The 25959-nt window shown below is 49.4% G+C and overlaps 2 protein-coding genes across 4 annotated transcripts; both read right to left on the reverse strand.

The window, feature by feature from the left end:
* Positions 1-1630: 1630 nt before the first annotated feature.
* AJUBA (ajuba LIM protein) lies at positions 1631-11137 on the reverse strand. Of its 2 annotated transcripts, XM_069463409.1 has the most exons (8): positions 9821-11137; positions 6869-6970; positions 5704-5771; positions 5514-5576; positions 4641-4771; positions 4506-4557; positions 3697-3765; positions 1631-3233 (listed from the first exon to the last, which is right to left on the reverse strand). In XM_069463409.1, exons 1-8 carry the CDS (start codon positions 10824-10826, stop codon positions 3108-3110), a joined length of 1617 nt encoding a protein of 538 aa, XP_069319510.1. In that variant the 5' UTR covers positions 10827-11137; the 3' UTR covers positions 1631-3107. The 2 variants fall into 2 exon arrangements, with proteins under 2 accessions (XP_069319510.1, XP_069319518.1); XM_069463417.1 differs by lacking the exons at positions 1631-3233; positions 3697-3765; positions 4506-4557; ... (2 more) ...; positions 5704-5771; positions 6869-6970 and adding an exon at positions 7486-7529.
* Positions 11138-15241: 4104 nt separating this feature from the next.
* C2H14orf93 (chromosome 2 C14orf93 homolog) lies at positions 15242-24576 on the reverse strand. Of its 2 annotated transcripts, XM_069463431.1 has the most exons (7): positions 23537-24576; positions 21135-21455; positions 17123-17184; positions 16791-16894; positions 15936-16048; positions 15559-15673; positions 15242-15438 (listed from the first exon to the last, which is right to left on the reverse strand). In XM_069463431.1, exons 1-7 carry the CDS (start codon positions 24134-24136, stop codon positions 15254-15256), a joined length of 1500 nt encoding a protein of 499 aa, XP_069319532.1. In that variant the 5' UTR covers positions 24137-24576; the 3' UTR covers positions 15242-15253. The 2 variants fall into 2 exon arrangements, with proteins under 2 accessions (XP_069319532.1, XP_069319527.1); XM_069463426.1 differs by having other exon boundaries at positions 15242-15673.
* Positions 24577-25959: the final 1383 nt, after the last annotated feature.

A 25959-nucleotide genomic window follows, 5' to 3' on the forward strand; every position in this document is an offset into this window, starting at 1 on the left:
GAACACAGTGTTGCATGCCTGTCATCCCAGCTACTAGGGAGGCTGAGGCAGGAGGATCCCTTGAGCCTAGGAGTTTGAGGCTGCAGTGAGCTACAACTGTGCCACTTACTCCAGCCCAGGCAACAGAGCCAGATCCTGTCTCAAAAAGAAAAAAGAAATATTCTCTAGCCCTGGCAACAGAGCAAGATTCTGTCTCAAAAAAAAAAAAAAAAGAAAGAAAAAAAGAAAAATATTAAGGAGGAGCTGTCTTCTAGCAAACAGGAAGAAGGAAAGGTCTTGTCGGGTGGCTGGGGCTGCTCTTCTGCCATGGCCTGCCCTTATCAGCTACTTTTTTTTTTTTTTAGACAAGAGTCTCACTCTGTTGGCCGGGCTAGAGTGCGGTGGCATCAGCCTAGCTCACAGCAACCTCAAACTCCTGGGCTCAAGCAATCCTACTGCGTCAGCCTCCTAAGTAAGCTGGGACTACAGGCATGCGCCACCACGCCTGGCTAATTTTTTTTGATATATTTTTAGTTGTCCAGCTAATTTCTTTATATTTTTTTTTAGTAGAGATGGGATTTTGCTCTTGCTCAGGCTGGTCTAGAACTCCTGAGCTCAAAGGATCTGCCTGCCTCGGCCTCCCAGAGTGCTAGGATTATAGGCGTGAGCCACCGCACCAGGCCCCTTACCAGCTATTATCACTTATTTTTCCTCAGGAAGAAGGGAGAGTAGGCTCAGTGGCAGGAACAGAATCTTGGGGATCCCTAGGACTGGGACAGATCCGCATAGACCTAGAAACGAATGAGCCAGTCAGGTCAGGAACAGAGAGAGGCCAAAATCAGAGTAAGAAAGGGCCAGAGTGACAGAGTGGACAAAATCCCCAGAGTAACAGAACCAAGGGGTTGGATGTAAAGCTACACAAGCTTGTTTGGATTTCCCAGGCCTGGAACAGCCTTGTGAGAAAACTTCCCAGTCACAGGGTCTTTGTATTCACTTATTTAATAATAATAGTTAAGAAGCAGCAAATTCAGCTGTAGAACAAGTAATCAGTTTCATAACATTTCTCTCTCCAAGAAAGTGCGTTTCCCCCTCTGGCACTCAGTTCTGTGAATCTGAACTCATTCCCTCTCACTCAGAGGTCCTGTCTATGCAATTCCCAGGTTGGCTAGCAGAGTCATCTTAGAACCCCTAAATGTGGAAATTCTCTGTCCTCGGGAGTCATCATTTACATTATGAAACTCACTGAGTGACACCAAATGGAGACTAAGGTTCAAAGATTACCAGATTAATTTGCCTAAAGTCAATTCACCTAAAGCAAATTAATCTAAAATATTTATTAAATCTGCAGCATATCAAAAGGACTTAGCAGATTCACCCTTTTACTTTTTATTGCTGTTGTCTGTATAACCTTTAATTGTTAGTCAACTAAATATGCCTCATGCCTATTCATTTGTTTAAGATAGACTGGCATTTTAACAGTAGGAATGTAGAAGTTAGACCAAAGTATCAAAATCATATTGACCTCCATCGTATTTTTCAAGGCATCTAATTTGTAAAGGAATATTGGATTAAGAAGCACAAAAAAATGATACACAAAATGTCTGTACCAATTGTATTTATTGCTAGAAACTTTAAACTTTTTTAAAAAAGTGTTTGAAAAGTAGAGAACATAGAAAAAGACATCCATAAAGGCAGGAAACAATCTCATCATTTGCAAAGTGCTGCAAATTTAATAAATTTATGTTGTTGATAATAATTCAGAAGTACTCTTGGGTGAACAGATAGAAATCTTTGAAAGACCCGAAGCACGACAAAAAAGAATAGGACGCCTACATGGATATAAAACACCGAAAAGGTAATTGAGCTTTTGGCAAATTGGTCATTAAGTGAACTGAACTTTAAGTAAACAAGTTTTCTGTGAATTGGTTTTAAGAGATCTAGTTTTAGGTGAACTAGTTTCAGCCAAACGGACTAGAACTAAATCAAAGTGTTCTGCTCCCTCCAGCTCCCCAAACCCCAGAATTTTGGAGTTGTGGTTGATGTAATCTGGGATCCCTCTGACAGTTAACAAGTCTGGAGTGAGCTATAGCTGGGGAACCAAGTGTAAGCTCCTCATGCTTTTGTGCCCTACACACGGTGTCAGATATGGGGTCGGCCAGGTGCTTACCATAGTATCCTATCTCTGTATCTAGATAAAGAGGTAGAAACTCTGGACCCTCTTAATAAGCTATTTCTTGGCTTTCTTCTAAGGACTAGGAGAATTCCTCATCCCTCTGCTGGGAATGGGGACCAGCTCTGGGTGAGCTTGCTGCCTGTATTGCCTGTTTGTCAGGGACTCACATGGACCTGGGGGTTCGGTGGGTGCCTGTATTTGGCTGCTCTTCTTCTCAGCTGGGGGAGGTAATGAATGGGTCTCTGTGGATATGGAACTTACTGGGTGGGATGTCCAGGAAACTTCAGGCTAGCCACACTCCCAAGTTTAGGTGCATTGAGCCCTACAGCCCAGTGTATGCACACAGGTGCATTCACACACACACACACACACACACACAGGAGCGCGTGCAGGCTCTCTCTCTCTCTCTCTTACTTCTTTCTTCTTCTTGAATCACTCTTACAATTGGTTCCCTAGCAGTAACTCACCACTCCAGACCTGCTACCTCTCAGAGGGATCTCAGATTACAACAACCAAAACCCCCAAACTCTAGGATTTTGGGGAGCTGGAGAGAGCAAAACACTTTTAGTTCTTGTCAGTTTGGTTGAAACTAGCTCACCTAAAGGGAGGTCCTCTCCTCCTGTAACCCAAATCATTGCTTAACTTAAGCACAAACATATAGTGAAGATATAGACCAGAATCAGATGGTCAGAAAGTATTAGAACAGGCCTGTATGTGCCTGAGCACAGGCTGCACACACAGAAAGAACTCCAGTCACCCCACACTGGCAATTAGAAGCTTCCTCCTCCACAATCCATTTGGAATGTCATGATCTTTGGGTCTCTGGCCCTTGGGGCCCTCCCCAAAGAACTCTTCTGCCAGGCCTGTAGAGTGCATTCCTTGCCTCTGCTGGCCCCAGGGCCCACTTGCCAGAGGAGTTTGTCAGTGTTGTGATGGCAGCAGCTGTGAATGCAGCTCAGATATAGTTGGCAGGAGGCTGTCGGGCATTGAGCCGCTGCATGTGGCAGCCGTGGCAGAGCAAATGCCCATCCAGAGGGAAACAGCAGCAGCCTTCCTCATCACTCAGCTGCATCCGGCAGTCCTAGGGAAGAAGGCACCTAGTTCACCTCAGCCCAGGCAGCTTGGTCACTGAGAACATCTTGGGAGTCTGCCCTGCTCAACACCAGACTCCTAATAACTGGAAGAAAGGGTTGGGGGGAGGGAAGGATGGAAGGTATGGAAGAGAAACCTGGGGGAAATACCACAGCCGGACACCAGGTGTCGCTGCTGCAGCAGAAATAATGAGACAAACCGCCTTTCCAGCAGTTACCAGGAATCCCTAGTCTTAGAGTCTTGACTCTGGGGAAGTCAGATTCAGAAAGGACTAAAGTACTAAGACCAAAGAGAGTTGCTGGAGGACAAGAAAGAGATTGGAGAGAGGTCACAGCACCCTTCTGGTTTCCCACGCCCTACACCTCTCCCATAGACACCTGGCTGTTGTAGGACTTAATTCCTCCCCTTTCCCTGGTTCCACTTCTCTAGCAGTCCTGGAGCCCAATACTCACCTCGCAGTGGTAGCACTCAAAGTGGTAATCCCTGTCCATAGATATCACCCTCACAATGTCCTCACAGCCCTGAAACATGCAGACCCCCATGAGTATAAGAGCAGCATGATGTACCCAAATTCCACCCTCCCCCCATACATGACCCCTCTCACCCCAATGGGATGATCACAAAGGTCCCAGAGCTTCTCTGCAATCATCTGTAGCTTTGAGATGCCTTTACAAATCCTACCAGAACTCTCCCCGTCTTCTTCCTTGGGCTGCCCCAGGAGGGCATGCCCCCACATGGAACACTCCCTCTCTACGGGGCCTGGCCTTGACCTAGCTCTCCCAGCTGTGGGGAAGCAGAGCAAAGGGAAAGGGGCAGGTGGCAAAAATAAAGTAGGCTAGGCTGGGGACAAGGAGATTCAACAGGGTCTGCTTCCTCACTGGCTTTTGGCTTCTCTCCCTAGGCACACCCTCTACACACACAGCTTAAATCTTTTCTGACCCTTTCCTGCAAGCCCTGAGGATTCTCCCCACCTTCTTCCAGCCCCTACATCTGGGATCTGGTGACCTTGACCTCAAAGAAAGTCTCCTCCTCTGGACTGGGATAGCAGAGATAGAGCCCGGGCCCAGTGAGGCTGTCAGACATGTCCAGGCCCGGATGTTAGGGTCAGGGTAGTGACCCCAAGAGCAGAGTCACACGGGAATCTTTGCAGAGTACATTCCTCAGCACCACCACTTCCCATGGGAGGCCAGGCAGCATGTCCCCATCCCTTCCCCAGGGGCATCGGCACTGGTTGCCCTGCATACTGTCCAGACATACTGACCTCTGAGGGGAGGATGGGTTGGCCACAGGCCGCACACTTAGGGGCATAATTTCTGAAAGACAGAGGGCAGAGATGAGCTGAGGTTGGGCAAACCTTGGGCCCAGTTCCACACCACACTTCAAGGGGTGGACTCACTTGTGGTAGTCGGTGACACAGTACACTTGGTTGGAGAAGTCCACTGTGAAGGGGATGCCATCCAGGCACTTGTTGCAAACAATGCATCGGAAGCAGCCTGGGTGATAGGACTTCCCCATCGCCTGTAGGATCTGGCTCATAAGGCAGGAAGAGAATCAGTCTCCCTCCAGTTGCAGCTCTCCAGCTGCCCATTATGTTCCCTGCTACTCCTGCTAACCTCATCCAACTCCCTGCTAAACTACTAGAATAATGCTATGTAATTTGAGAAAACCAAAAAGTCTTAAAATGGAGGCAGAAACCATGAAAAAGGCCTTAGAGAACATTCAGGCCAGTGGTTTTCAACCCTGACTGCATATTAGGATCATCTAGGAAGCTTTTAAAAAAACATCAATGCCTGGGTCCCACCCAAGACCTATTATCACAATCTTTGGTGATGGGACCCAGGCATTGTATTTTTGTTTTTTTTTAAGTTCTTCCCAGGTGATCTGCTAGGCTGCTAGGATTGAGAATCATTGATTTAATCAAATCTCTCCTTTTTACAGGAAAGAAGACTGAGCTCCAGATGTTCCCAACCAGTAGCAGAAAGGAGATTAAGACCCAGGACCCCACACTCCTAGCTCAAGCTAGAGGGCCTGGCTGTGCCTGCAGAATTAGGGAGGGGCCAGGTCACAGAAACCTGGGATGGCAGGCTTAGGAGCCCAGACTTGATCCCACAAGCAGAGGGAAGTCACTGTCAACAGTTCCACTGGGGAAGAATAGGATGAAAGTGATTCATCTGGTGGTAGGTTTCTTCCCCCAACCTTCTACCAGTGTCCCTGATTCCACTCCTCAGCCTGCAACTCACAGAGTCTCAGCCAAAGGCACTTTCCTTACCTTCTCCAAAATCAAGTGACCACAGACACAGCATTTCTCAGCTGCCTCCTGAAACCCTGAAAACTAGGAAGAAAAGACAAAGGGAGGATGTTACTAAGCTGAGAATTATGGGTGGAACCCCAATGGGCCACCAAGAAAAGGAGGTCCCAGTGTGGGTGCCAACTCCAGGTCCAGGGGACCCCTTACTCACCAGATAATCTTCCTCACAGTACACAGAGCCATTGACACTGTAGAAAGCTTTGCAACGCAAAGTTCGCCCTAGAACAGCAGAGAAGGGGCTGGAACCTATCCCACAGCACAGGCACAGGACTTCTCCCACTCTGGGGTCACTGCTCCCCAATGTTGCATGATATATTTAAACCTGGACTTTAGTGCTTTTCCTCCTAACTGCTGTCTATCCTCCCTTCCCACACAAAAATCCCACCTGATGCAATTCCAATTTGCTTTGGCCTCTTTCCAGCCAACTTCCCTCTCCTCTGCTCACTGCTCTTCCAGCCCCTGCCTCCTCAACAGTTTAGAAAAGCTGACTTAGAAACTCATGAGATACAGGGGAGGAAAGAGGGAAAGGGAGACATAGCCAGAAAGGCCCTATAAACAGGACAGACAGACAGACAGATGAGCCTAAAGAGAACCAGGCAGAAGCTGGGGGAGTGAGAGAAAAGCTGAGTGCTGGAGTCAGGCAGAGATAGGAGATTAAAGGTTTAGCAAAGGAATCAGAATGGGTAAGCAGTGGGGAGGGGTAATGAGGGAGGTGAGGGGGGAGATAAGGCCACTGTGAGAACCCCCCCCCCAAGTGCTGTGAGCACCCCCCCAACCCCAAGCGGGCCTCCGGAGCTAACAGCAGGCATTCCTGAAGCGTGATGTCATCAGCTTGGCATGGCCTGGTGGCCTGCACTCTAGGGAGGTGGCTGAACTCTGACCAGCCAAGAGAAAACCCCCCTCTCCACCCCCCACAGCTCCCCACTCCCCCAGCCCACCCCAGCCCTTCCCACATTCCAGTCTTTCACTGTCGCCCCAGGCAACTGGGCTGCCCAAGACCAAGCCCCACCAAAGAGAGGCTGGAGGGCCGGCAGGAGTCCAGGCTGGGCAAGCAGGGAGGCATAAGAAAGAGGGAGGAACAGAGGAGACGAAGGAGTCTGAGCAGAGGAAGGGAGGATGGACTCCAGAAAGCAGACCTCCCATGGGGGAGGGAGAGCCAGGTAGAGCAGAGAGGGGAAGCAAGAGAGAAGGTGGGCCTCCAGACACTTGGTGGGGACCCAACAGCTGCTCTGTGAGCAAACATCTCTTCCTGCTCCCCATAGCACTTGTAAGTGTGTGTGGGGCAGGGGGTGCTAGAGTGGCAGAGCTGCACTCACCACAGGAGCAGCACACAAAGCACTGGGTGTGGTAGAGGCTGTCCAGGGCCTGGCAGGCGTTGCTCTGCCCATAGATGCCTTTGTTGCACTTGATACAGGTGCCTAAGAGGAGAGAAGAGGTTGTCAGTGTTACACCCCACTCCCCTAGCTCAAACCAGGGATTCCTAAGCTTTCCTGATGTACCAGAGGACACGGCCTCCCTCCGATGGGATACCTTCTGGGAAGAGAGAATAACGGGTAATGGGATGCAGCAAGATCTTGGCTGGGGAGAGCCATTCTTGTCCATTTGGTTACTCATTTTCTGGGTATCTATTTTGTGCCTAGCACTACTGAAGAAAGTCAAAGACATGGTCCTGGCCTTCAGATGCCTAGTTTTTGTTGGGGAGAAAAGACTACGAGGGCAAGGTATGATCCCTGTTATAGCACATGAGACAAACGGTCAGAAATGCTGATCCACAGGGGCTCAGCAGCAGATAAAAAGAACTTCCTAGAGTAAGAAAGCCAGGCCCAGAAAGCCTCTCCGGGACTTCTTTTTTCCCATCAGTAAAACAAGCTGCTGTTCAGCTACAACATTTCTCTCTGCAGCAGGCTTCCAAGGATGGAGAGAAGAATCTGGTTCAGCAGAGGGCCCTGTGCAGAGGGGACCATGTGAGCATGACTCCTGCGGGGAGGTGGAGGTGGCTGCTGAAAATGCAGGGTGGTTCCAGGAACCAGGGTTGCATAGGAAGGGAGGAAGGGTAGTAGAACCCCTAAAGCCTCCATGTCACCTTCTATCATGGGAGGGATACAGAACTGAACTGCTCTTCCCCAACACAACCCCCCCAACCCCTCCCCCTAAGATACATACACCTGGCTCTGGCACCAGCCTTTCCTGGGTGTGTTTTTCCCTCCCTCCACTCCCCAATTCCAGGCCTATGAGTGAGGGCTAGGGCCTGTCTTTGGGGAGCAGATCCCAACGGGCCCGCCCCACCTCTTCCCCTCGGCACACTGCCACACTCCCTGCCTGTTGGGGCCCATCCCAGTCTTTGCCCAGGGGCTTGGGAGCCTGTGCAGCAGCTGCAGTAATTGATGGGCCCGGGCCTGTCCTGCTCCCACCCTCTGGCAGCTGGGCAAGGCTGAAGCCAAAGAAGAGGGCCCCTAGTAGGGGCAGAAGTAGGAGGGTACAGTTGGGCTTGGGCTGGGGATAAAAGGGGTTTTAGGGGTACTGTCAAGGGAGGCAACCTGACCCCAGGGAGAAGAGGCCCCCACCTCTGAATTCAAACTGTGGCCTCCTCATGGAAGTGGATGGATATATGCCTCAAGATTGCCATGCCAGGGGGTCCTGTCAGAGCCAATCTTAGGGAAGCCGTGGACATTATGAGAAGATAAGAGGAAACTGTTCAGGCATGTCTGCCTTACCTCCTCTAACTCAGCATATCCACACCTAGGTTCTTCCTGCCATTTTATTGCACTCTCTCTGAGTTCCTTTCTTCCTTTCGGCTCTGATGGTTCAGCCTAAGAGACTTCTTTCCCAGCCACCTCTCCTGGGCCTCAAAAGGAAACTGCTAAATGGGCCCTGTCACTCAGTTTCCCTTGATCAAAGTAGTTTAGCATCATCTGCTCTGGGCTTTCCTCTCTCAGGGTGGGCTTGGGGGTGGGAAACAAGAATAGGGACGGGTTGGGGTTGAACTATGCAGGACCCTTCCAGCCTGCAGCCCTGCTGCCCCTGAACCTCCTCCCCAACCATCCCCACCTGGCTGTGTTCATCTCCCTATTCCCATTTCTAGCCATTGAGTTTTACAGCACGGGGTCCAGGGCAGGGAGAAAGGTGAAAAGGAGACGCTTGGAAAACTTAAGTGGCCCAAAGCCCTGGCGGGGTGGGGGGGGGGGGGGGTTGGCGGTGAGCCCTCCACTTCTTTCCAATCACAATCAGATCAGCATTTCTTTACATAGCAAACTAGTGCCTGTGAGTTTTGGTTAAAAGATCATTCAAGACCCCAATATCCCCTGTAGCTGAAATGTATAATCAATCAATACTTCTTGAACAGAGTGGGGGAGGGAAACAGCGACCAGGTTTCCTTAACAGTAGCAGGATGTAAGGGCCTACTTCCAGCCTGAATTCTGAGCAGGTTATGGCCAGAACTCAAGGCCAGGTTATTTCTGGCAGTTACAAAGGGTCGCTGTCCATCCAGGGACGATGGTGTACCAGTGGTCACGGCTTTTGTCCTGACTTCCTCCGGAGGGTAGGGAAAACAGAGGCTGGTCCTGCCCGGTCTCTGCATAAATGCCCACGCACGCACCTAGCCGGCAGGACTGGGGTAGCAGTTGGGTCCCCTGCTTTCCATCCCAGGTCGTTTCATCCTCCTTCCAAGCTCCATACCCCCGACAGCGGCCCCTGCTCCGCGCGTGCTAGAAAGCACCCCTCCACCCCCACCTCGCACCCCACCCCTCGGCAGCGCGGCTGCGGCCGGCCCCGCCCGCGGGCACCTGGAGCGCCCGGGCAGGAGTCGGCACGCACGCGGCCCGCCTGCCCCGCCCCCCCACCCGCGCATTCCCCGAATTCCTGCGGGCGGAGCCTGGGTCCGGGTGGGGGAGCGGCGCTCAGAATCCTGTAGGGGCACCGCCGTGAAGGGGGGAACAAGCTGGGGGGATGCTCTCACTGCCCTGCTTGGTCCCTTCCCTACAAGGCCTCGTACTGCCGAAAAGCGAGCCTCAAATGCTCAACAAACTGGGACTCATGAGACAACCAGGGGGATGAATTTATCAGGAATGAGGAGCCCTGGTTCATTTGAAGCCCAGTAGGAAGGGGAAAGTGCTCTGGGGTCCGCCCCCATCCATCCCTCTTGTTTCTGTTCTGGTCCCTCGTCTCCGCCTCAGACCCCTGAACACCGGCACTTTGGGCCGTCGGGGCAGTGAAGAACCGAATGCGGTGACGGGTCCCTTCCCGCGTCTGACCAGTTCTCTCTCACTCACCGAAGTAGTCCTCTCTGGCCTCTGGCTCTCGTATCCGGGCCCGGGCAGCCTCTGGAACGAAGGGACCTGGCGGCTCCTCGAGACCTGACGGCTCAATCCCCGAGGGTTCCCCGCGGGCGCCGGCTTCTCGCCCACCGGTGCCCACCGAGAGGCGCAGTAATGCTGTTAGCTCATCCTGGTATCGGGCGCCCGCGGCGCAGTCCCCGTAGCCGGTCACCGAGTGTCGTCCGGGTTGCGCCCCTCGTCTCTCCAAAGGCCCGGCCGCTCCCACCGCGGCCCCGGCCAGAGCTCCAGGGCTGCCCAGGGCTGGGGGATATGAGTGGCGGCTTTCCTGACAGCCGAACCCCGCGGGCCGATGAGCGCACAGTCGGTCCAGGGCGGCATGGAGCTCCGGGTAGGCGGACGGGACCCCTCCGGGGGAATAGCCTGCCGGTACCCCAGCCAGGGGTGGGCCAAACAGACACGGCCCCGCGGGCAAGGGGCTCCCGTGGCGCTGGTCGTAGCCCATGCTGATGCCGCTGGTACGATTGCTGCAGGGCCGGCTGCCTCCGGCTCCGCCAGCCCCTGCCCCGTCCAGCAGCAGGCTGCCCCGGGGGCTGGACGGCTTGCTCGCGTCGCTGGCTGAGCTACTGGCGAAACTGGAGCGGGGACTTAGGGCTGGTGCTGTTGTCTCCAGCCGAAAATCGGGGGGCAATGACTGAGGTAGAGGCAAGGCCCGGGTGGGCGGCGGCCCCCCAGGAAAGGAGCCTTCGTAGCGCTGCGCCTCAAAGGAGCCGCGCGGATTCCGCTCAGTGTCCAGGGAACCCTGCTCCCGGGCCGGCTCCAATGGCTCATCCCCGGGTCCCCCAGTAGCTCCTCGGGGCCCTGATTTTCTAGGTCCCCCCAACCCACTCAGGCGCCCCTTGCCCGGACCGGGGGTCCCATCAGACCCAGACCGGCTAGATTCACCCTTTCTGCGGCCGAGCTTCTCCAACAGACGACTGGCTTTCTCCCCTAACCGCTCCATGCCCTCGGGCCTGCGGCCTCCAGCCCCTTCCCCGCCCGGCACCCGGCAGCCTCTCAGCGGCCGCTTCTCCTTCCCTGCGGCTGGACTCCGGTTCCCCAGGGGCACGGGGTAGGCACAGGGGCTTAGCGGGCGGCCCGGATGCCCGGCGCCAAGAATCCCGCAGCATCCCCCAGCGGGAGGGGCTGCGTCCCCCCGCGCATCTGGGGTTAAGCGGGGCTAGAAGGGCCTGCAGCCGCAGCTGTCCCGTCCGCAGGTCTATCTGTTCACTAGTTGACTCGCCAGACCGCCCCACTATCCTCGGCCCCCGCCCCCCTCGCTCTCACGCTCGCCTCAGACCGAACTTCTCTCCCAAACTTTTGTCTGCCTGGCCGGATCTACTTTCCCGGAGGGGCGGAGCGCGGTGTGTACGGGAGCGACGGGGGTGTCCGCGCAGGGATCTCTGATGTGTGTGTGTTTTGGGGGTCGCTAGTGCTAACTGTCCTGGAGGTGGAGATCTGCGAACCGGACGGGAAAGGAGGGCAAGGGACAGTTTGGACAGCTGCCACTACGACACTCAAGAATTGGAACAGGAAAACGTGGGGAGCAAGGGGGACGGGGACTCTTTGTTTGCAGTTGGAATGCGCGGAGGAGCACGGTGGAATGTCACGGTCCGAGTCCGGGCGAGGGGAGGCATGTTCTGCGCAAACACCGTGACTTTGTTCCTAGTGTGGGGACTGGGGGAGAGATAGAGATAGACTGGTACAGAAGTGGTGAAGCAGGGAGAGAGCCGTACAGAGGAAGACAAACAGGAGGAAGAAAGGCAGATTCATAAAGAGATTCAGACGTGTATGTATGTAAAGACAGCCCTGAAAGGCGAGGAAGCGCACACAGAGAGGTGGAAGTAGCGAAAAGAAAGGGAGAACCAGAGCAAAGAGGAGTGTGGGTGGTGCAGAGACCAAAGGATACATAGACAAAGGAATGGGCAAGTTTGTCCAGAGAGAATGAGAGACATATAAACTGCAATAAAGAGACACCACTTTCTGGACCCAAAGTTTTGTGATGGTGGAGAGGGAGGGTGGGAGGAAGAGGGATTTTGTGTGTTCGTAAAAGCAGTGAAAAGGAGTGAGGAAAAGGTTTGGGACTAATGTCTACTTTTAGAGGGAGGAAGGGAGATTTAGCATGTCTGTAAAAGCAGTGAAATGGAATGAGAAAAAGGTTTGGAACTAACCTCTACCTTAACGGTTGGACAGATAGAGGGATAGACAGACACCCCCTGGTGTTGGGAAATGAGATTTTTAGCAAATATTTCAGGTGACTGTGGGGATCACCGAAGGCCTGGTTTCAGGGCTGACGAATACCCTTCCCCCTTGGTTGGCCCACAGAAGATTGGTGATAAAGAGTAAGTACTAACTTAAGAGGAAGAAAAGAAATGTCATTTAGAGTAAGTAGCAAGTGAAAATGGTCAGGATGGAAAAGAAAGAGAGGCTGATACTGACCATTCTAGAATGATCAAGAATAAAGAAAAGAAGAAACCCTGGCTGAAGCTAAACATACCTAATTAAATATCAGCCAATTGATTTTTTTTTGCCCAGACTAGCCCATCAGGGGCAATGGGTGGAGGAAATAGAATGGAGAAGCAAAATGACTCCTTTGTATTTAGATAGTAAATGAGTATGAAAGTTATATGCAAACAAATCATGCATATTGTTTTCATATCAACATTTTGAACACCTTTTATAGTCTTAGTGTAGCCTTAGGGAATGGGGAAAGAAAGGAGGTTAATATCTTTTGGGAAATTAATTTGGCACAAACTATTTGGTGTCTTTGTCCTAGCTGCATTGTCTCCCTGACCTTCTCTCTCCTGAGAACCAGCCTGTTTCCCTGGCCAAGCCTACAGCTTTTCTCTGATCTTGAGGAGAGTTTACTATCAGGCTGGAAGCGGGGAAGACTGAAAGCACTCGTAACAGAGGGAGCTGTCAGGTTGCATCTAGAAACTGCTATGAGCAACATCTTCAGAACTAACCATAATGCTTTCCCTCCTTTCCTGTTTCCAGATGGGAAAGGAGAACCTAGATTCTTCCTTTCAATTACTCACATCCAAAATATCCGCATAGCCCTTAATATTTGGCTTTGACCCTTTGGGGTAAGGATAAGAGAGTTAAATCTTATGAAAAGTTGAGACGCTATTAAAGGAGGCCCATCCAAGAGCTAGTGGTTGGCAACAGTGGGCACAGTTGGGACGAAGAGCCTGTGTTTTCAGGGGATAACAGGAAGTAGAGAGGAATGAGGGGAGGAAGCGTACACTGACAGGGCATACTCCAGCCGTGCTCATGACCCCAGGGTAGCCACTCCACAGTCTGAACTGGAGCTGGGAGCTCCCTCTTCATCCCCAAGACTTTAATTACAATCTGCCTACACAGATGACTGCCTAATCCATATCTCTAACCCAGACTTTCTTAGACCAAAAAACTCAACTGACTACCAGCATCTCCACTCGGTTGCCTCAGAGGCGCCCAACACGAAACTGATCTCATCTTCCCTGCCTCCTGAAACTAGCTTCCCCAGCATTCCCTGAGTAAATGACATCATTAACCACTTAGCTGCTTAAGCCAGAAACTTGAGCATCAACCCTCTGTCCTCCTTCCCCCTTAACCTCAAATCCAACCAAGTCCTATCAGTCACCAAGTTCTGTCAATTCTGCTTCCTAAATATCTTTCAAATCAGTCCTTCCCTCATCATCACAATGTATGTCCGGTCACCATCTTTTCTCTCTTAAACCAATGCAGAAGTTTCCCAGCCAAGGCTTGCTCCCTTCAATCCATCTTCCACCCTGAGGTCAAGTGATTCTTCTAACACAGATGTTTGTCAAGTGATGATGGTGTTACATCTGGATAAAGTTTATCCGATAAACCCCTTGTAAGCTGAAAATACCATAAGGTGAAGGCGTATTTTCAACTTACGATATTTTCAACTTACAATGGGTTTATCTGGATGTAACCTAATAGCAAGATGAGGAGCATACCCAGTGCGTGTCACTTTTGCACCATCGTAAAGTTGAAAAATCGTTAAGTTGAACCATCATAAGTAGGGGGCTGTCTGATCACAAACAAAACTGATCGTTTCATTTCCAAGCTTAAAACCTTTCAACGATCTCTCACTGCCCTTGAGCTAAAGTCTATACTCTTTAAGATGTTTTACAAGGTCTATACCTCTCCAGCCTCTCCTCTTAGCATTATCCCTTCCCAAAATTGGTCTGCAGTAGAATTGGACCTTGTCCATAATCTCTTGCCTCTGGACTTTTTTACCTGCTGTTTCCTGTTTTTGGAACACTCTCAGCTTCCCTTTGCCTTTTCCTGGCTAACTCCTCCCATTTTAGGAATCAGTTTAAACATTACTTCCTCTGAGAAGCCTTTCCAGACTGCAAGAGTAGGTTAGCTACCCCTGCTGTATACTGCCATAGCACCCTGCATGCCCGCATGGTCACCCTTACCACAGTTCATTTCATTGCCTACTCAACTGCCTGGCTTCCTGACTAGCCAATAAAACCTCTGATCAGCATCTGACTTTTATCAGTGTATCCATAGCACCTAGCACAGTACCTTGACATTAGTAAGCAATCAATATTTGTTATATGGCTGCATGAATGAATATGGAGTCAATTTTACTTTTCAATCCAGTCAAAATGTGTGTGTGCACACATACACATAGCTCTTCCCTAAAATGCAGCCTGGCTAACAGGACTAAGAAATAGCTACAAAGCTATATATTCAGCTTGGTCACACAGTGTGAGAGAAGCTGGCCGGTGAGATATGGGAACTCCTTAAGCCTTAATTTGCTCATCTGTAAGACAGGAATGGTAAAATCTTCCTTATATAATTCAATAAATAATAGCTACTGTATCTAGATCCCAATTCCCAAACATTGAACCCATGTTCTCTTGGTCAGAAGAATCAAGCCCATAATTGAAACTGCCCACCAGGTGGCAGTATTTCCCTGGACTGGCCCTGTTCTACCTCCACTGCAGAGCAAGACCAGCAGTCATGGGGAAGCAAAAGGTACAACCTGGGCTGCTTCCCCACAGCTTGGGTGGAACTGGGCGGGGGCAGAAACAACTCAGAGACAGGGCATATGTCAAGAAGGCCTCATGTTTTTTAGACCCATCCTCCTCCTTTTCTCATCCCAGGCTCCTCCGAGGCACTGTTTATGCTGAGGAATAAGCATTTTCTGGCTTGCCATTCACAGTGGAGGGAGTTTCTCCCCTTCTAGATAAATTCTTTTATCCCACCATATCTTCCAGCTTCCACTTCCAGTGGAGACTGTGTTAAGAAGAGAGGCAAATTGCTTTCTCAGACTGCAGAGGGCACCTCATTACTCTGGGAAGTCCCCTGGCTGTCCATTTCTGGGACATGGGGAGTGGCAGAAGCCAGAGTTATTTGTAGCTACAGAGTTCATTCATCCTTTTCCACCTTGATTTCAATGAATGAGTTCAAGTCAGGACAGCAGGTTTTGTGAGGTTGGTCAAAAGATGGGGAGACAGGTGCATTCTCATCGCCTCCCTCGTCTTCCTCTTCTTGGAAATTAGGATTGTAAAGTTCTGGTGGAAGAAGCTGGGCTTCAGCAGAAGGCAATCTGTCTGAGGGAGGCCCATACACACGGTTGGCTTTGGTGCCATGTTTAGAGTTAGCATCCAGGTGGTAGCAGAGCTCTGTGAGGCGCTGGGCCCGGAAACGGGGAGGGCGGGCCACCCAGACACCTGGCTCGTTAAGGCTGTCCTCTTCATCTGACATCAGCTCTTCTGTCACATCCTTCCACAGGCGTTGGTCCTCAGGTCCAAAATGCCTCATGATGCTGGATCGGTTGGCAAAAAGCTAAGAGAGGAGCCCGGGACAAAGATTAGGAAGAGAAACAGATTGGATTTGGAAAAAGAGTTTGAGTGGGGAAGGCTGTGTAAGATCAGTGCCTAAGAGAACCCAGTCTCCAAGTCAAACCTTAGAATTGGCTCATCCTTCTTCTCTGCCTACATTCCTGGCTCTCAACCCTATTCTCAGATGCCATGTCCTCTCGCCCTTCCCACTGTGGCTTATTAGGGTTTAGAGTTTAGCATCTTGAAAGGGAGACCTAGAAACCTACCCGGTATCGGCGACTTCGAAGTTTCTTCTCCTCTTTTTCCTTCAGGCCTTTAAAGGGGTTCAAGGAGTTGCGGTACTCACGCCTTTTAGTAAGGAAGTAGGCCACACAGGCTCCTGGAGAGGGGGTGGGAGAGGAGCAAGAAGGAGGGTCTGCTAGAGCAGTGGTCTTCAGCCCGTTTTTCTGCCCTAACACTACTGAATGGGAAGTTGGGAATCACTATTTAGACAATGGGCTTTCTTGGCATACGCGTCAGCATCTATTCACTCCCCTTTGGTTTAGCTCTCTTTGTCCACCCTCACCTCCAACACTAACTCCTCTAGATTGTCTCCCGCTGGAAAAAGAAAACTCCAATGGCCTCTGCATTCCCTCTCCCTCAGCCCCTGCCAATTAAACCTACCCTTGTTGTTACTCTGATAGCAGATTACAAGTACTTTTTCAACAGAAGCTTTCATAATACTTCAGGGTTAGCTCTTCAGTCATTTTAACAGAAGAGAGCAAACAAAGTAGAAAGCCGAGGATGTAATATTTAGGGACAAAAGGGCAGGCCTGGCTTCTGACTTCTTCATAACACCTCAGATTCAGGCCTGGCATAAACAGAACGCATGATGGTGTTCTAGCCCTTCTCTCTTTTTCATTTCAGACTGAGTAGGAGAATAAAAAGGCAATTTGAGGTAATCCTATGAATATATTGTAGTTGAGAAGAATAGCCAAAAAAAAAAAAGTTTTTAAATTCACTGTTTTCAAAACCACCCAAATCATTTCCCTTATGCCTCTTCCCCTCTGACCAAGAACGTGGGAGTGTGAGGGGCGGGGGAGAAAGGAGGGACTTGGAGTTAAAAGGTGAGTTTTTCTCACCTTTCAGCTCCTTATCAGTGTAATTGTGGGGACTAGTCACCAGCTCCTGCTTGAGCTTTTCCAGAAGGAACTTCACTACTGAAATATTCCAAGAGGACTTGATGCTGCCAGAAAGAGAAGAGAGTGATTAAGGCAGTCAGCTTTGAAAGAACCAGTCAAACAGAAATACCCAGCACTAATCAACTTTGTGGCATATCCCTCCATGGCCTAAGACAGGATACAAGGCACAACGGTGACATCAAAGCCTTAGTATCATTGTACCGGAGCACCCCCTCGACTTCCCTCTCCTTTGCAAAGGACCTTGTGATTCTTTTTCCTCAAGGGGACCATACCTTTCAGAGCCATTGAATCTCTTGTCATTGGTGATGTGGTTATGCACATTGTGGACCAATTTCTAGGGGAAAAAACAAAACAAAAACAACAGAATCAAGCCAGGAGTGGATACTATGAAAACTCTCCTCTGGTCCCTAGAAGTAAAGAGCGTCATCCCTTTGGGGTTCTCTGCCTGAATACTTCCCGTAGTCTAAGTACCATATTTGTAGATACCCTTTCTAAGCCAGAGAGCCTAGCCAAGTTAGTATTTCTAATGTTCTAATAGGGCCTTTTCTTTTATAATTTGAGTCAGGATTCCAGGATCATCCCTGGTCTTAGTTCTGCTTCTGAGTAATGTGGTCACTAGAGCAGAGGGTCTCAAACATTTCTGTGAACATACCCCTAATGGCAAGGAGAGAGCGAAGATACACCAGGACTACTGCAAGTGGACATTTCTTGAAGTCTCCTACTCTTGCAAATTTCACATTTGTCTTCAAAATATATCCGTATTTATTTTAATATAAAGATGTCATCTGAAATCTTCCAGTAAAATTGATGACCCAGGAAGATGCCCCAGGTTTGTCCATGGCTTTATAGATCCCTTTGCACATTACCACAGATCTCAGGGGTATACACACCATAGTTGAAAAACAGAAATAGAGAACAACAGAGATGTGAACTGGAAAGGAACCGGGAGACTATATCGCCCAATCTCCCTTTTACGTCATTAAACAAGCTGTCTTTCAGTTTTGCTTATACATGTCTAATAATGGGTTCTCCTTTTTGTGTCAGCTTATTCTAGTGTTGAACATTTCTAATTATTAAAAAGATTTGCCTTAGATGCTTCAAAATCTAACCCCACAATAGCACCTGAAATATTTGAATATAGCTTTCATGTACTCCTCAAGTCTTATCTGGCCTAAATACCCCTAAGTCATTCAGGCATTCTTTATGACACAGTTTCCAGACAGACTCCTCATCAGACTATGAAGCTCTCTGGTTTTCCAGTCTCCCTCTTACAAAGAGGCACCTGGAACAGAATCCAACTCATCTGTTGAGGTCTGGCCAAAGGGAGCGCTACTTCCCTGAGTGGAACCCTACACTTCTAGGAATGGAACCTAAGAGGGTGTTACCTTTCTCAGCAACATCACTGCCACTCACAGTGTCACAGCGTTCACTCATGGCAGGCTTATAGTCAACTCAAGTCCATTTATCACATGGATACTGTCTCTACCATTCTGCAACTGGTTTTTGAACTCCAATGCTGGATTCTACACTTCCTTCTATTAAATTTAGTTTTCTTGTTTCTAATTATATTTTCATCTCAAGTTCCCTCAGTCAGTGAAAGTTACCCATTCCCAAACTGACAGATTCCTATCGTGGTCTAAAGGCTTCAGCTCCGTATTCAGAAATGCCCAATTTATCCTTCTGCCTCTACGGCTGACTGACCATACCAATTTAGGAACATACTGTCAACTCTAGGTTAGGGTCTCCACACTATAAAAAGGACTGTTGTTTTACTAGCTTCATATTTTACATGGTTATTTTACCTCTTAGCAGTCCAAACTTAAGAAATCATAAAGGAATGGGTGAATGTTTCAGAAAGTATTTGGGAGAGTTTCAAAAAAAAAAAAGAAAGAAAAAGGGAGTTGTATAGCTTCCAACTCAAGTGGCTTGGAAGAGATCAGCTGATAAAAATCAAACCAGGCTTGAAGTGGAAAGGGAAAATACTCTAGACAATAATAAGTGTTAAGACTGTAAAGGCTGCTGGCTCACATACCTCCTGAGTGAGCTAAAAATAAATACATTTCCCCAAGGGGTGGCTGGGATCTGCAGCATTCCATGGAATTAAGAGTTCTGGTTTGGTGCTTTTGGTTCACAGAATCCCTAGCAGCAATCCAAAGGAGACCCAGCAGATTGGAGAGGTGCCTCTTTGATTCCTTCCCAAAGCTAAAGATCGGAATAGTGAAAATCTGCAACTATCCCTCCCCCTCTAAACCCATAGTCTGGCACAAGAATATTTTAAACCTTCCTCTGCAATGGGCAGCAAAATTCCCTGACTGGTCCTCTAGATCCTTCTCAAGCACAATAACAGAGAAAGCATGATGAGTGAGCATATTATCCTCCCAGCAGTCCCTCAGTTCTACCGAGCTCTCCAAAAGGAAGGAAGAAGCCAGGCCTCAGCACTGTACCTCTCTCTGGAGGCAGGAGGCAGTAGGCAGGAGTGGAATGGAAATGATGGAAAATCTTGATTTTATGCAAATTATAATTATCACACATGTATTTATGATTAAACACTATGAAGTTTTGGGAAATCCCTTGAAATGCACTTTTAGGTACACACCTCCAATCCTATAACTGGCAGCAGGAGTGGCCCTATTGGGCCATAAATCCATGACAGGGAAACTAAACTCATCCCCTGTTCTTGATAAGTGAGGAGATGTCCCTGAACATAATCAAAATTCAAAATGAAAGTTAGAAACAAGTTGATACTGATTATGAATGGGTGTCTTTCTGATGGGGCCAGTGGAATCCATCAGAGTAAAAATAAATCAAATGAAAGGGATAGGAAGAGCAGGATCTCTGAGAAAAGAAAAGGAATAAGGAAGTAATATAAATAAAGGGGGCATAAATGGTAATCTTCTGTTTTCAATCTTAGTATTTGTAACAAGAAGAAATGGAGGCCGGGCGCGGTGGCTCACGCCTGTAATCCTAGCACTCTGGGAAGCCGAGGCGGGTGGATTGCTCAAGGTCAAGAGTTCGAGACCAGCCTGAGCGAGACCCCGTCTCTACTAAAAATAGAAAGACATTATATGGACACCTAAAAATCTATATAGAAAAAATTAGCCGGGCATAGTGGCGCATGCCTGTAGTCCCAGCTACTCGGGAGGCTGAGGCAGTAGGATCGCTTAAGCCCAGGAGTTTGAGGTTGCTGTGAGCTAAGCTGACGCCACGGCACTCACTCTAGCCTGGGCAACAAAGTGAGACTCTGTCTCAACAAAAAAAAAAAAAAAAAAAAAGAAGAAATGGAATCTACATAAGGATGGGAGTTAGGCTGGATATAGGTGGTGACTTCCACTCTCAACCAGGACTCTCCAGTTACTTCACATCAGCCGTTATCCAGCGGATGGAAACTCATTACAGTCAACATGAACAATGTATGGCTGAAGAACATCCCCATGGTTATCAGAAAGAAGCTTTGGGGCACAGAGTTGATCCAAAAGACTGGAAGAAGGTTTCTCAACCTCCACACTATTAACGTTTTGAAGTGGATAATCCTTTGGGGGGCTGTTGTGTGCATTGTAGGATGTTTAGCAGAACACCTGGCCTCCACCCACTAGATGCCAATAACATTCTCATTACCTTCTTCTCCCCGCCACCAGTGGTAACCAGAAATGTCTCCAGAGAGTTCCAAATGTCCCCGGGGGCAAAATCACCCCAGGTTGAGAACTACTGCCCTAGATCTCTAGGTCTGTGTTAGCTGCCAGGCTGGGGGCTCCCAGCCACTCCAAGGAGGTTTCGGTGAGACCTGGTTCAGGCCAGTCCCTTCCCTGCAAAGAGCTCTTGGAATGACTAGACTCTCTAAACCTTTAAAATTGAGCTGTCTACTGGCCCTCTGCATCTTTGAGGTTTGTAACCACCTGAAGACAGCTTGCCTTTTCCACCCAGGGGGCCCTTTGCCACTGACCCTGCACACTGGCTAAATTTGCAGGCAGTTTCCAGTGCTACCTTTTGGTGATCAGTCTGTTCAATCCCTTGAAGATCATCCCATCAGGATTATTAGAACACTGGGAGATTCCCTTTTCTTTAAAAGGAAGATATCATTTTATCTGGAAAAGCCTAAAAGCTGAATTTATAGCAGGGGAACTGCCTATCTCTAGGGTTACCGGATAATCTCCTCTAGCCCCTCCCACTCTAGTGGGACTCAGTATATCATTCATTCATTACGGAAGGCTTAAAATCAACCCACCCTTCACTCTTCCCTTATCTCTCCAGACTGAAGAAAAATTTATAGAAATTGAGCTCACTCACAGAGAGTACCAAATCCCGCTTGCGCCTGGAATTCTTCTGCCCGCTTCCTCTGGTCCTGCACGGGGAAGCAGTAAACGCTAGAGAGTGTCTCAGCTCCCCAGTGCTCCCAGGGCCTGACTCTTCCAAGGCACCGTCCAATGCAGCAGCAACATTGAGCATGTCCTCGGGGCGGGGTAGTGGCAGCTTGGTTCCATTTTCTGGCCCTGTCTCTGAGGTTGCCCGCTGGATAGCCAGTTGTGTGGCTGGGGAAAGCTGCTTGGCATAAGCAGGGACCAGCACTCGCTGTACTGCACCCTCAGAGGCCACATAGTCATCCACCAGCTAAGAGTATAAAGAAGAATAGCTTATTAGCCACCCAGGCCTAGGGGAACCTGGTCAACCATCATTCTCTGGCCAAGAACAGTGAACAGAAAGTAGAAAGAAGGAGAGAATCTAGCACAGTCTCTAATGGTCAACAGCTTGTTTCTCTGGGACTCTCCTATGGGAGTGATGGGCAGGTATTTCTTGGGTGTACAGGACCTCTCATGTTGCGTCATTACCACAGGGCTGCTCACAAGGACAAGGCATGTTTCCGACGCTGTATTTGTGAGTAGTCATTTATGGTTTGGTCTCAGGTATAAGAAATGTAGCTAGGTAAGTTTTGTCTAAAAGGGATTAGGAGAGGAAGTGATGACTAGAAAGGGAAACCAAACAAGAGAAGTAACAAGAAAATAACACAATAACAACAATAAAGGGTGAAATAAAAGAAAATGAGAGCAAAGGAGGGAGGTATAAAGTCAGAAATCCCTAGGGAGGCTGGCACCGACAGGTGCCCTCACCTACCCTCCAGCCCAGGGCCAGTCTGTGCCCTCACCTTCATCCTGCCCCTGACTGCCTGTGCCCTCACTCAAGGACACACAGGGCAGGGAAAGGAAGGAGGGAGCAAGGGGGAGGGAAGAAGAAAGGAGGGGGGGAATCTCTGCAGCCAAGAAAACAACACAGTGAAAGTGGGGGAAAAAAACCCACACACACACAGAAAGAAGCGGGGGAGGAGGCTGAGATTTATAGACCTGTGAGCTCCTTTCTGCGCTGTGAAATCTAATTCCATCCTGTTGGCTTGGAAGCCTTCCCTGCCTCAAAGAACCCACAGCCCAGGGCAATGGTACCCTCCTGCCTCCCACCTCCCAGGTCCTCCTCCCTCAGGCCCGAACCACTGAGCGTCCTGACCTGGCCCAGCCTTGGCTGAGCAGCAGTGGGCATACCCACACGGGGTGTCTTCCGGAGAACAGTGGCCAGTTGCTGTGTTACACTGGAGGGGGAGAGGGGAGTTTATGTATTCATTTCTCAGATCCAGCAGATGGGCTGGGAGTTTTATCCCTCCCATCTACCCTGTGTGTTCTGCTCCTTTACTCTTTATTGGGTGTCTATGCCTTGTCTGGGGGGCAGAGGGAGAGAGGGCGGACGGAGAGTAAGGTGGAGGAGATTGACAGACCTCCTGTTGGCTCTCAAGTGCCACCACATCTGTTAGTTTCCCACCTCTATGGTCTCTGTGGTTGCTCTAGCTCCTTTTCAGACCTCCCTGTGTGGCAGTCCGCAGTTCTTACTCCAAGCAGCCAGGATTTTCCTGCTCATATGGCCCTTGAGCAGTATAGAAACTGAAATAGCACAATGTATTTCTACGTCTTTTCCTGCTCACAAAATATGCTCACTTGCTTCTTTCTTTTCTTCCTTCTCTCCCTATATGTTATTCTCTTACTAGTAACTCTTAATTGTCCAGTTCTTTTTCACATTCCTTTCCTCTACCTCCCTCCCACCTTACCTGATAGTCTCTCTCCCATGTAAATTCTCTTCTTTTCACATAGACTCACCTTTCTTCCACGCTCCTTTTTTTTTCCCACTTTTTCTCCTTCCTCAACCCTTCATTTCCACTTGGCTCCTTCCCTCCCTATACCTGTCTTTACCTTTGTCCTTGTACTTTTTCCTCCTGTCCCTCCACCTCTGCCTCTCTTCCCTCTCATTCCCATCTCTCTTTGTACTGAACTCCTCTTGGCAAGCAGAGGGCCCACGATAAAATATGAATGAGCCGTCTGTGCACGGCAGGCACTCTCGCCAGGAGAGGCAGAGCCCATGGAGCAGCCGAGGCAGCTGCAGAGGAGAAGGTGCCATGCGAGCCATTGAGAGGGAGGGAGGGGCACCTGCTCACCACACACGCCAAAAAAATGACCTTCTGCCAAAGAGCCTCAGGGATCAGGAAGAAAATAGGGGTGCTGGCTATCTCCAAAAGCAAAGGAAACTTGGTACTGTTTTGTTTTACCACAAAGAAAGGTTTAAAGATGGGGAAAAGAATAAATAAGCAAAAGGGAAAAAAAAGAGCAAGAGGCCAGGAAAAGTGCTCGGGAGCAACAACCCTCTGCCATACTCACGGGATTGAGCAGCGGGGCCCCCTCGCTGGCTGCCAGCGCGCATCCTGGGAGCCGCACGTCTCTCTGCGTGGCTGGGAAGCCCAGAGGCACAGGCCCCACAGCCGAGGCTGCTCCCAGCTGCCGCAGCTCCTCGATCACCACCTGCACGCCGCTGCCCACGCTGTCACACTCCTCTTCCACGGCAGACAGAGCCTTGCAGGCTTCCCCAGGACTCTCCTTGAGAGGCCCAGGCTCCTCAGGTGGGGAACTATGCGCCCGGCTTTCCCCATCTTCGTCAGGGGTGGACACTTTCCCTTGCCTTAGCTCACCCACTTCCTCCTGGAGACGTTTTAACAACTCGTTGTTGGCCCTGGCAAGCCCCAGAGCGGCTTCAGCCAGCCCCACTGCCTTATCCACCCGCTGGTAGATAATATGCAGGAGCTGCTCTGAGCTCTGAACGGCCAGGCCGTGTCCAGTCACTGTGATGGGGGTGCTGGGAGGAGGATTCCCGCCCTGAGAGCCTGCGCTGCCCCCACCAGTCTCACTCTTACAGCCACAGCAGCAGCATCTGGCCTCGCTGCCACTGGGAGGGGAGAAGAGAATGGTGGCACTGAAGGACATGGCTGATGGGGCAGTAACAACTGTGCTCACACTGCTGGGCTGCTCCAAAAGGACTTCCAGTCAGCCGGACTTCACAAGCTCCGTGGGAAGCACTGGCCTCTTTGGATTCACTTTCCTTTCTCAACAAGGGTGCTCAGAGGAGCCTGGGCACCAGGCCGTGGGTTCTGTGAAAGAGGAGTAGCCAAGCCCTGGAGGCACACACAGTCCATGGCTTCCTGTGCTCGGCCTGCGGAGGGGAGAGAGATGCCTTCTATTTGCAGATCCTGTGCTCCCCTAGCACAACACACTGGGTGATGCCTGCAAAGGCCTTCCTGATGAACACAGTTTCAGAGGGTAGAGGGCATTCTTCCTGCACCCCAGCACGGAAGCCCCCCACCACTGCAATCTAAGGAGCAGAGAGGGGACTCAAAGGACTCACCAGCATCTGAAAAGATTAGAAGATTAAGGAAGAAATTGTAGATCTGTCTCCCCCTCCTCCCCGTCACTATCTTTACTGTAATAACTGCACTGCATTTCACTGCTTGGACATCGTTCCTTAAGGAGTTCAGAACACTTCACGTACGTTACCTCATCTACACAACAGCACTAGAAAACACACATTACCCCAAGTCTTCAGAAGAGACATGCAGAGGAGTTATATGTCTTTTTCAAGGTCAGAGGAAGACAGCAGAATCCAGTTATTGCTACTTTCAATCTAGTGTTGTATTATTTTTTAACTGATAACACTTTCTGTTGACATAAACAATCATGATTCTACCCTCTCTATAATTTTCATACAGATGCATTCAGGGTAAGACTCCTGAATAAGGAATACATGGATCACTGCAGCCCTCAGCATGTCACTGGCCTCTCGCTATTACATCATTAATGCTTTGGGGATGCGGGTAGGGAAATGAAATGAAAAGTGGGATCAGGGAAGTGGGGTAATCCAGGGCTGTGCAGCCCCCTTGCTCTCCATTTTATACCATGGCCTGCAGCCCCTGCAATGGAAACTAGCTGTCCTGAGTCCTCCAGCCAGTTGCCCAGAGAAATACCTCTGGGGCCCCTCCTCTCCACTTCTTACGGCCTTGGAGGGAGGAGCAGAAGCTCAACAGGAATGTCTGACAGCCAGGCTGCCACTTTGCCCACATGACCAGCCTCATAAAAGGAGAAACCAGAATGTCAGTAATAAGCCAAACTGCCTGTCCTTTGAATGACTGTAGTTAAGCAACTGAACTACTCCAGGAGAAAAAAAAAGAGGAGGGTTTGATTTGTACCACAGAAAACACTCCAAGGAACTTAATAAATATTGTCATTTTCTAAATGATACTTGATTATAGAAAAAGAATCCTTCTGCTTGAAGTTCCATAAGTGACAAAACCTTAAGTATGTTTACAAGTTCCTCCAGAGACACATTTCTCTTTTACCCTGTAAATTATATGAGAATATCACAATTAAAAGGAGAGGAGGAGGCTATGAGAATTTTCTATATATTGAAGGCTGGCTTTCTTTCCTTTTTCTTTGGAATCGGCAATCTCATTTCAGAAACAGGCCATATCAATGCCTCTGAGGTACTAAAACATAAATCTCACAATGAATTTTAATTACATTTGGTTATTAAAGACTAGTCTTCAATTTGCTCTTTCCACCCTTTATATTGAAGAAATGGCTTTTCTGTGCCTGATTATTCACTTTTTGCAGGAACTTAACTCAATTCCATTTACAGCTTCCCTGTCATTAGAGTCACTGGAAGGCACAGCTAAACCTGAAACTAAAGGTTAAACCAAATTAAAACTAAAGGTTAAAGGAAAGCACTAAGCAATTCTATACCAATTTAGAGAAGA

The sequence above is a fragment of the Eulemur rufifrons genome, chromosome 2 (genome assembly GCF_041146395.1).
Source record: "Eulemur rufifrons isolate Redbay chromosome 2, OSU_ERuf_1, whole genome shotgun sequence".
Classification (NCBI taxonomy): domain Eukaryota; kingdom Metazoa; phylum Chordata; class Mammalia; order Primates; family Lemuridae; genus Eulemur; species Eulemur rufifrons.

Coding starts and splice junctions, on each gene's coding strand:
- C2H14orf93 (XM_069463426.1), bottom strand. CDS start 24,136: ATGTCCTTCAGTGCCACCATTCTCTTCTCCCCTCCCAGTGGCAGCGAG. Junction 17,185..21,134: donor AGCGGGATTTGGTACTCTCT/GTGAGTGAGCTC, acceptor TTTTTCCCCTAG/AAATTGGTCCACAATGTGCA. Junction 15,674..15,935: donor TTCGAAGTCGCCGATACCGG/GTAGGTTTCTAG, acceptor CTCCTCTCTTAG/CTTTTTGCCAACCGATCCAG.
- AJUBA (XM_069463409.1), bottom strand. CDS start 10,826: ATGGAGCGGTTAGGGGAGAAAGCCAGTCGTCTGTTGGAGAAGCTCGGC. Junction 4,558..4,640: donor TGTGTCACCGACTACCACAA/GTGAGTCCACCC, acceptor TCTGTCTTTCAG/AAATTATGCCCCTAAGTGTG. Junction 3,234..3,696: donor TTGAGTGCTACCACTGCGAG/GTGAGTATTGGG, acceptor CTTCTTCCCTAG/GACTGCCGGATGCAGCTGAG.